This window comes from Aptenodytes forsteri, unplaced genomic scaffold (genome assembly GCF_000699145.1).
Source record: "Aptenodytes forsteri isolate BGI_AS27 unplaced genomic scaffold, ASM69914v1 Scaffold1, whole genome shotgun sequence".
Taxonomy (NCBI): Eukaryota; Metazoa; Chordata; class Aves; order Sphenisciformes; family Spheniscidae; genus Aptenodytes; species Aptenodytes forsteri.
The window spans coordinates 4988401-4998855 of record NW_008795035.1 but is presented as its reverse complement, the minus strand read 5'-3'; the positions used below and the strand labels follow the sequence as shown (position 1 = coordinate 4998855).

Genomic DNA, 10455 nt, shown 5'->3' with positions numbered 1-10455 from the left:
GGGGGGGGGATAAAAGCAACTTGTTCATTATTTGCTTTTTAACAATTTTTCCAAAGCACAAAAGCATTGGCCAGGCTTGGAGGGTGCTGGAATTGAGACACAAGATGGTGATGTGTGCTAAATTGCTCGGCGGCACATTACGGTATGTAAACATAAAATAACTGAACCGTGTATATAAAGCAAAATGTCGAGCCTCACTCAGAACGTTGACATATTCACCTATTAAAATCCTAAACTGGAAAACACTGGCAGCAGAAAAACATTGTCCTGTCTACCAACTTTTTTTTTTAAGTTTTAATCGGTAATTTGGGTATTATTGAACCTGATTAATTTATTGCCAGAGAGTGAAATGAAATCTTTGCAATTTTCATTAGTCCATTATAACTTACCTGAAGGGACCACAGCTTGAGGATGGCTTATATCGGGCAATAGCAAAAATTGTTGGTAACATGCATAAGAACAACATGAACAGCAACATGGCCAAGTAGAAATTATTGGATCTGCAAGAAGGCGTAACGTGTTTCAGATTATACTAATCAGAGAGAAAAACAGAGGCAACATAAAAGGTGCAAGTCTGTATCCAGCTAACAAGTTCAAGATCTACATTTCTGAAAGATCAAAATCATTCTGCTGTGATTAGAAAGCCTGAACAGACCCAGTTTAAACAGACTCTTAATGATTGAAATCCCATTTACGCTGCTTTCCAGATACCACTGCTGCAGCCAGAGAACTGTTTATAGCACCCTTCTATAAAAACTGACCTTGCTGCCCGGTTGTGTTGGGGGAGAAAAAGAACAGTGGCAGAAGCTGAGACATCTTCAAAACAGGTTAGAAATAACTGATTCTTGAGAATTAAAGATGCCCTAAATTATTTCCATTTTGAGTAAGCAATTAAGATATTCATCATGACAGAAGGAAAACGGGGAAATCTGTGGTGCGGTGCCACAGACAAAAGCAGATACTGCATAGCTTTCAGAGAAAGAAACGTCGAGAAATAGGACTTGTAACAGTTAACACATGTAGGTTAGTGTGCTCAGTCAGATTTGTATGGAAATAAAGCATTTATGTTAGGCCAGATATACTGGTCTAGGAATATTCCCTGACAATATTTTTCAGTTCTTGCATATCTTTAACTACTCCACTTTAACACCCCCCCAGTTTCTCCGTAACTATGTTTTTTTCACAGACCTTTGCTATCAGTATTACCGTCAACTTTCAGAGGTAAAATCTCCTGTCATTTTGTTCCTAATGCACAGAAGACATTTCCATTGTCTGCATTTGATTTATTCTTTATCTTTTGTTCTTATTTTGACTAACCGAGATGCTCTGAAAACCTGCTGATGTGGTACATTACACGTTAACACAGCCCAGCTCCTCAGGTACATGAGTCCAATCAGCTTGAGAACATTGAATGCTGGTAAGCAAGGTGAAAAGAAAGCTCCCATCCTGGAAAAATGATATCATGTCAGTGCTCAGTGTTGCCAGAAGCAATCTTAATAGCAAAAGAACATATAAAAAAACAGGTAAACAACAGCTCACTACCAACAGACAATCTCTTGTTATAATAAAGTATAAAACACTGTATTACCGATATCCTACTTGAATAGGCTTCATTGGAAATCATCAGACTGACTCAGTAATCAGCCAACGAAGGACAAGAAAAATCGCTTATGGACTACATACCAGATCATTCCTTGGTTGTAGACCAAATGCAAGACATTCTCTGCAATTTTGAATTCTCCATATTCTGGCTACAAGAAACACAGTATAGGATGAATACCTTGTCTTCATCTTTTTTTCAGATCATTTATTAGAAGCATTTGACTGAATCGGTGTGCGGACAAGCACATAGCCTGAAACGTCCACATCAAATACCAACTTCTGGCAGGCAGTGGGAACACAGTAAAACCTAGTCTGCAGCAGGGGATTAAATAAACTAATTCCTCTCTGGTTTACTTAATTTATTTAGTTAGGGACAAAGAACAGTCCTCAGCCTTTCATGCCAACAGCTTCTTGCTAACCAAATATTACCCACCGTCATTTTCTTAAAGGGCTATAATGCTTTTGGTTCTTGTTTCTTGGACCACTATCTACATTATGGATCGACGTTACAGCTACAGAAAAGAGGATGTGGGGAGCAACTCCACGCCCTCTGTCTCATCTTTGACGCTGGGACTGGTCCAGGATCTCATTTTGGGAAGGACAAAGATTTTTGCACCGCAGCCATGGGAGTAGGCTTGAGAAAAACATCCAATCTCAGCATTCACCCTGTGCCCCTCCAATTTAAAACTCAGCGTGAGCTGTGCCTTTATAGATGTGTGCTACCAAGAAATTATCTACCTGTTGAAAGGCTTTAAAGACGTTCAGTACTAAGGGAAGGAGCCTACCCATCTTCAGCATCTTAGTTTGATAAAATAAAGACTGTACTTACAAACTTGCTTTCTAGATCCCAGCACCAGCAATCACTTAAATATCGGACACACAGTCCACGGAAAAAATCAATTAGCAGGATGCTTGCGACTGTGAAAATCATGTCGATAATTGAAAGCTTTAGCATCTCCTGAAATACATATTGTTCACACATACTGAGTCATTCTGGAAGCAAATGGACTGCATAGGGCTCTTTTGCGTTTGTACTTGTATTTTGGCTCAAGCTTACTATCCTGATAAAATATGATTTGAATATATAAATTATTTCCTTTTAAGCTTTTCCTGTTTGACTTTTCCCTTACTTGTCTTTGTTCTAGCAAAGAGAACAAATATAATCAAGCTTCCTGTGCGCCTTCTATTGCTTGCAGCAATAAAACTCTGGTCGTGATGGCTTCAAACTTTCTTTTTAATGACTGTTCTGAAAATTTATCTAGATAAACTGAAACGGGTTGGTTTTTCTATTGTACCCAATCCTTTGGGTACAATGCTGACTGTTGTAATACATACTTGCTAAGTGCTTCACAATGAGAAATACTTATTATTCATACAAAACCAAAACCCAATGGCAGTAGGATCATCAAGCCATAAGAGACCTGTTTAGTGCTTACAAATGAATGGGGTTATCCTATATTTAATTGAGCTTTAGAAACATACAACTAAATAGAGAAGATTCAATTCCAAACTTCTCTAGCCCATTCTGGGGAAAAAAAAAAAAACAATCAAAAAACCCATGAACACCTATTCTAAAAATTTCCTGATGACAAGATACCTGCTTACAACTTACAAATGAATGGGGTTATCCTATATTTAATTGAGCTTATACAACTAAATAGAGAAGATTCAATTCCAAACTTCTCTAGCCCATTCTGGGGAAAAAAAAAAACAATCAAAAAACCCATGAACACCTATTCTAAAAATTTCCTGATGACTCTGCAATGGGGAGAGGGGCATACGAGAATAGAAGCCGGGCTAATAAACCTAGGAGGGGTCTTTTGCTCCAGATGATCAAACAAGACCTTTAATATTGCTCACTCCGGAACAAGGAGCTCAACAAGTCAGAAGCACGCTAGCATCTTTCTTAATCTAGTGGCCTAGACATAAGTGCAACACTGACAGAGACCAAAGTATATTGGGATCAAATGACATCTTTTGCATTTTCTGGCATTAAAATTTCTCTCTGCATGTGTTAGTGCCACTGCTAGTCACTCAAAGTAAAGGCCACAAACGATGTACACTTCACATGCAGGGAAGAAAAAAGTGTCACATTAAGTCTGCAGATTTTCTGCAACCTAACTGCGGGAGCACGCATACGTGGCGCTGCCACCCAACCGGCTCCGTTCTCACGAACTGACAGTATTTTGAAACCTTTTGTTGTTGTTCTCTTTCTCTCTGAAGAAGTGAAGAACACTTGATTCTCTGGTGATTTACCGAGGCAGAACGAATAGAGGATTCAGAGGTATTGTACAAATGGCCCAGAACGCAATCTCATGCTTGGCTCGGGTCTGCATCCCCGTCTATCCAAGCAGCAGTCTGAATCTGCACAGGGTGCGCGTTACTGCTTATACATTTTTATAGTCGTGTTTCTCTGTACGAGTTTAATAGGATGTATCCTATTAAAATAGGATCGTATCACGCATCTGTAGAGATCTGCCTGTGCAGAGCTGAAGACAGGGGCCGAAGCCTGGCAAAAGGACATTTGTACAACACTACACACATTGTAGATACTGAACTAAAACCAAAGTTTGTATCTGTGGGCATATCACTTTGCATAGTCTTTACTCTTTCTACACGATCCTTAGCTTAATTCTGGAATTTATACAAAGAAAAGCTCTAAAATTGAACACAGTACAACATGATTTTAATTTTTTGTCAAATGTGGATTAGGCATAAGTTGATGACATAATAAAAAAATTACGTACTTGACCAACATACGTCTCCCAGCACTGATCCTGTGGGTTCTGGGTGTTATAGTTGAAGGAAACTGTTTTGTTAACCAGTGAGTCAGGGACCATCAAGCCTTGAGTGCGACTCTCTTCCAACATGACAATGCCGTTTCTCTTAATTTGTACACCAGGAATAGTTGTAGATAAATTGTCTTCTTTAGAAAGAGTTTTGGTTGCTAAGAAGGTGGTAGAATTACTTGCATTGCTGTTAATGTCAGAGTCCTGAAATAATAAATGTCCCGAAAGCTACTTTTTCAACTGTACGTACATGCAGATGTCTGTACCTTCTACAATGTACACACACAGAGGCATTTCTTCATGTATTTTCAGGCAGCAGTTAGGTGACTGTTAAGTAGCTGTCAACATACGGAGTCAGACAGAACTTGTAAGGACAGTACTGAAAGCCGATTTTAGGTAGCTGGAAATATTAGGCCTAAAGTGATGGTTTGGTTTTTTGGTTGGGTTTTTTTTTTTTTAAATAGTTAAGCAATGCACAGAAATCCGTTTATCGTGTTACATCAGCAATCAAATGGATCCAGTTATCCTAAAAAACTACAAGTAGTTGTAAATGAACATTACAAATTAAACTAAACTTTACAATCCCATCAAACTGTAATATGTTTCAGTCAATTTCAAACAAAGTTTTCATCTGACTTCCTATATATCACAACAAATGGAATTCTATCTATAAAGTCTACTAGCTTTACACATCAGAAAACATCGAGTTAAACTTACAGTGACATTCATACTGTCCACTTTATCCAGGAGAGCAATGATTAAACTGTAGAGGTTCCCCAGGTATAGAACGAGAACCCTGAAAACAAGAAGAATAAGGTACAGGTTATCAGCACTGTTATCCCATTGACTTCTCGTACATTCTCTGGTTTGGCTGGACTAAAACATACGACCAGAACACATCTCTCCTCTTCCTCCCTTTCTCCCCACATATTTTCTACACTGCATAATGCCCACACCTGGCAAGCTGGAAGCGAAGAGTGGTCCTTGGATGATACATCTCCAGAGCTGCCACAAGTTCAAAAGCAGAGGGTGCAATCATTGTAATCAGTGAAACAACCACGCTCACCTACAGAACGGAAAGATGCAGCATTTTTGTAGCTTTTTCATGTAGATCTTCTGTGGTACCTTGAGTGCTGATTGAAATACTGCTGATGCACATGCCTTGGTGATTGCTTTTCTTGGAGGAGATGCTTTAAAAAGTTATTATTGACATTAGTAATAACAGTAGTTGTGATCCAAAATTGTAGATCTGGAACACCACTCAGGAATCTTTACTCCAGACATTGTAGCTTTAAAGTTACTACTTTATTAATTAAAATAAAAACTTAACGTGTGAGAAATATGAAGCCAGCATCTTCCTCTGAGACGGATGAGTAGCTTCTCCATGCCTATTCACTTCCTACTCTCAGTATCCACTCATCCCTCTGAATGGAAATATTCCCAGAACATTCAGTATCCCCCAGCTGAAATCAATAGCTATTGTCAAAGCTGATTCCTTTCTAGTCCGTTGGCCCAGTGTTCGCTCAGCTCAATCATGGGCGCAAAAGTAGATTTGCAAGTGACAGGAGAGTTTATGCTTTGTCCTCACAAAATAGGGGCCAGCTAGAACTGCCGTCTCTGTGAAATGAGGACCTGCAGCATCCCCCTGCCCACTTCAGCTCTGCTAACGCCTTGCTGCAGAGCAGAGGGAGCAAGTGCGCGGAGACAGATCCAGGTAACCGCCACTCTGCCCTCTCGTTCCTCATTTCTCCTGGCTAATCTCTTGCGATTTACACCTCAGTGCACACTACTGCTACAGAGAGCCCTGAGACAATCATCCTGCTTCTAACGCAGAGGTGGCGTAAAGACAGCGTACCTCATTTTTTTCCCAAAGAGTCAATTCCTTTTTGGTGCGCTCTAACCTTTGGGATCGATCCACAACAAAGTATATGATGTAAATACTGCCAGCAAGCGAGAGAAGCACAAGGATGTTTGCAATAATTCTTAAGCTTATAGTCACTGCCCTGGAAAAAAAAAAAAGACACAGCCAATACAGTAGGTTGTCTTATCACACCAGGGGTCTTTTCTAATATGTTTTTTAGAAGTACAAGACAAGCAGATTAGCACTATCTGCATTGAAACAGTGCTTTGAAAAGTGTCTCTGATCTTATATACGTACAAGTTTTTGCTTTTCTTCTTTTCCTGTTCTTCCAATATAGCTTCCTTGAAAGAAACACAGCATTATCATTTTAATAGTGTTCAGCAAAAATAACGCACATATCTTTCACAGAAGTGTCGTAGGTATCAAGTAGACTAATAAAAAACTTCACATCCTGGAAGCGCAAGGAGATAAATACCTCTCTGTCCTGCATAGCTTTTTAGGAGTGATGAGCGAGCTTAAATAGTGAAGGAGATTTCTGAGAAACAAATACACAGTAATCAAATCCTTGTGCACTTCCAGTCATGCATGTTCAATGGGGTACAACCAGAGGTTTACACTACCGGATCTTTTTGCAGGACGTGCCTATAGAATCCAAGTGTCAGTAATATAATACAGAACTGTCAAAAGTTATCCTCAGTCATTGAAATAACTAAATGTCATAGCTTATTAATTTATCCTTAACACAATTTGAAGTAATTTTGTTCAAGTACTTAATGAGAATATACCAAATTTGGGAAATAAATTACTTCTGATGAAAACCACATCTATTCTTAAATTCTAAATGGATAACATCTGTATTTAAAGCAATTTTCTAACATTGAGAGAGCTGTAAGATGTCCTTGGACCATTTGTTATGGAGAGATGAAATAAATGAGTGTTTTCACATTGTTAACATGAATTTGATTTTATTACTCAATGAAATTGCATCACAAGCAAATGTGTTTCTGGTTATCTAACTCCTTGTCACACGTACAGTGGCATTAAAACTCTTCCGAAGAAGAACACAATGGCCTTGCTGGGACAGAATGACGGTGTCAGCAAGTACGATGTGACTGCAATACCACACGGAGATGCGATACCAGCCCTCCCCTAGGCAAACAGATCTGTAAATGAACATTAAAAAACCATAGGAAATGCAAGGGAATGAGAGGAAAGACTTATATAGCTTACAGATTAACAAACAAATCAACTAAATAATTTGAAGGTCAGTTGCTCACCCTAATGCTATTAACTATGGCAGCAGCTTTGCTCTCTGCAGCCTCGGGGTTTCCTATTAAATAGTCCCAAGCACAGAACAGTCTCCAACAGAAAGTGTAATTTTCATCAGAGGCACTTGCTAAACTCATTCTTGAGTTCTTTGCCATTCTGTAAAAAAACAACAAATATTCAACTGTTGTTAATGCGTGAAGAGGGATATGAAGGAAATCACTGGTTTGGTTCATAGTTTTCAGATGTCTAGGCCTTTAGAACTACCAAAACTTTGCAGCAATTGGTGTCATTGTTGGCAGCTTTCTGAAGAAAATAAAACAGGGTGAGGTTCAGAGCAGGAACTTTGCTTTTATTCTAGTACAGAAGTGGCTCACTCTGGAAGGGCATTTTGATATTTATATTCTTTATAGCAGACAAATAAAGCTAATAAGTCTCACTAGAGCAGTGGACTTAAACATATTTCAGTTTTACGATCTCCAGGTAGGATCCAGCTGGAAGATACTATCGCTAAGATCACTATTACTGCGTTTACAAGCTAGTTTGGCAAAACTAGTGATCATGCACAAGATCTGTTTGGTTTTTGTATTGTTTTCACCCTCAAAATATATGTTACTGTCAAATAGAAATCCAGTGCCATTTTACAGACCTTGGGAAAAAGAAAGAAAACCCCACCTGCTCATCTCAGATAGGCAAGATGGCAGAATATTGCAAAGTGTAAGAAATGAAATGAAGATTAATAGCTTATGAAAGAAAGGGCATCCAAAAGGACAACGTTAAAAGGGGAACTGTAAGCAGCCAAGCAAAGAGTCAGCGAGCTAAGTCAGAAGGAGAAGAGCTAATCGTGTCCAGAAACTGCAGATGCATAGATCAGCGTCAAACACATCAGCGACCCTTGGCACAAAACAGCAGGTAGAATAAAAATAAAGGAAAAGAGGAGGTTTGGCTTCAAAACTGAGAGTTATTACAGGCAGCGCTAAAAATGTCCCTGGACTGCACTGTGCTGGATAAATAGGTATCCAGAGGGGAAGGGAAAGCAAATCGGGAGAGGGCAGAGTGACCTTGCCCCTCTCCAAGCATTGCACATTCCTGGATTTATGGTCAGTGCTAGCAGTCTTGCTTTCTCTGCTAAGCAACTCCTACTCCTGGCCCTTCAACAGCAAAGAAATTAAGCTTACATTCGAACGGGATGCCACTTACCGGCTGAAACAATGCAAATGATATTACATCTAGGATGGAATTTTTATATTTGTATTTCAATAGATGGGAAGAATAATGCTGAAAGCATTACACCTAAAATATAAATTTCTGTCATAGCAATATTTATACCAGAAAAGAGGAAAGCAGGAAGGACTTCCATGAGCGTCGGACCTTACACTATACAAAACACAGAGCACACAGATCATCTTCTGTGCTGCCCTCCTTCTATAGGCCGGGAAACTGAAGAGAGCACGAAAATGAATGACAGCGAGATAAAGAGCAAGCTAGAGTTAAACTCAGTCTGCCTCCCTGATATTAGCAGACTTGAACGGATTAGTAGAACTATGCAGAATAAATACAGAGGAAATGGGATAAATACACCATTAAGGATTGCCTGAACACACAAGCTTATGAACAGCAAGAAATGGGAAGTCTTACTTTTTTAAGAGAATGATGAAGCTGTAAGCAAACACTGCCATTCCAACAAGGAAGTAGGCAAGAGGCAGCCGATATCCAGCTTTCCCAATCTTCCTGTCACTACCGTAGTAGCCATAAAACAAAACAGAGTACTGGAGGTAGCCCTGCAAAGACCAGAGCCCGTAAGTAAGAGCAGTAACCAATGATCACGACAGAACAGCGATAGCGAAACAATAAAGAGTGGTTTTAGTCTTGCCCCTAGTGACCAGATGGTGTCCAGGTCTTGAGCAGATGCAATACGCTCCTTGGGAATGGTCTTGCTGTCCGTGCTGCCGAACGGTGCTCCGGCCAGTAGCTGGGAAAGAGAGAGAAGGTCTCAGAAGCTGTGCAAGCCCGTCTGACCTGGGGCCGCACACCGGAACCCACCAAGAGCTGCCCGCACGGATGATACTGTCAGGATAGCGAGTATTGGGTCATTCCTCGTCCTAAACTAGAAATTCCATGAGAAATCCTGCTTTCATTTTCCACTAAACCAGATGGGTTGGGTGTTTTTTTGCTATCTGTGGTCTACCTGTGAGGAAATCTAGTGCTCTGTAGACATCTTTGAAATGGCTGAGAAATTAAAAGAGAGATCAACTGAAACCATTAACAAAATAGCTTTAAAAGTTCTGTTTGTTTTAATTCAAGCATTTTTAAATTAAATATGACGGTGTTTGATCTCAAAACGGTATTTCAAGATTACATCTACTTTTCTTTAAAAAAGTAAAAAATGAAAGTGAATACCTTTTTTATTTCAGTTTACTTTCTTGTTTGTTTCGGGGGTACTTACTTTTTTTTTTTAGTTTAGCCAATGAGAATAAAAATCAGATATTCCCATGTTTTCTGATAACGTTATTAAAGCACAGGTTAGGTGAGGCAAAATAACCGGTATTTCAAGATTACATCTACTTTTCTTTAAAAAAGTAAAAAATGAAAGTGAATACCTTTTTTATTTCAGTTTACTTTCTTGTTTGTTTCGGGGGTACTTACTTTTTTTTTTTAGTTTAGCCAATGAGAATAAAAATCAGATATTCCCATGTTTTCTGATAACGTTATTAAAGCACAGGTTAGGTGAGGCAAAATAACATTTATGAATTTTAACAAAATAGCTTTAAAAGTTCTGTTTGTTTTAATTCAAGCATTTTTAAATTAAATATGACGTGTTTGATCCTCAAAACGGTATTTCAAGATTACATCTACTTTTCTTTAAAAAAGTAAAAAATGAAAGTGAATACCTTTTTTATTTCAGTTTACTTTCTTGTTTGTTTCGGGGGTACTTAC

The 10455-nt window shown here is 38.9% G+C and overlaps 1 protein-coding gene across 1 annotated transcript in view; it reads right to left on the bottom strand.

Annotated features, from left to right (window-relative positions):
- The window catches only part of TMC3 (transmembrane channel like 3), a 159608-nt gene that overhangs the window by 5079 nt on the left and 144074 nt on the right, over positions 1-10455 (bottom strand). The window contains exons 12-24 of the mRNA XM_019471323.1: positions 9392-9490; positions 9157-9299; positions 7530-7677; positions 6550-6593; positions 6247-6394; positions 5348-5457; positions 5123-5187; positions 4742-4755; positions 4350-4595; positions 2432-2560; positions 1684-1751; positions 1318-1446; positions 390-500 (exon numbers count right to left, since the gene is read on the bottom strand). Coding sequence (XP_019326868.1) covers positions 390-500; positions 1318-1446; positions 1684-1751; positions 2432-2560; positions 4350-4595; positions 4742-4755; positions 5123-5187; positions 5348-5457; positions 6247-6394; positions 6550-6593; positions 7530-7677; positions 9157-9299; positions 9392-9490 — 1454 coding nt within the window. The remainder of the gene's footprint in view (positions 1-389; positions 501-1317; positions 1447-1683; positions 1752-2431; positions 2561-4349; positions 4596-4741; positions 4756-5122; positions 5188-5347; positions 5458-6246; positions 6395-6549; positions 6594-7529; positions 7678-9156; positions 9300-9391; positions 9491-10455) is intronic.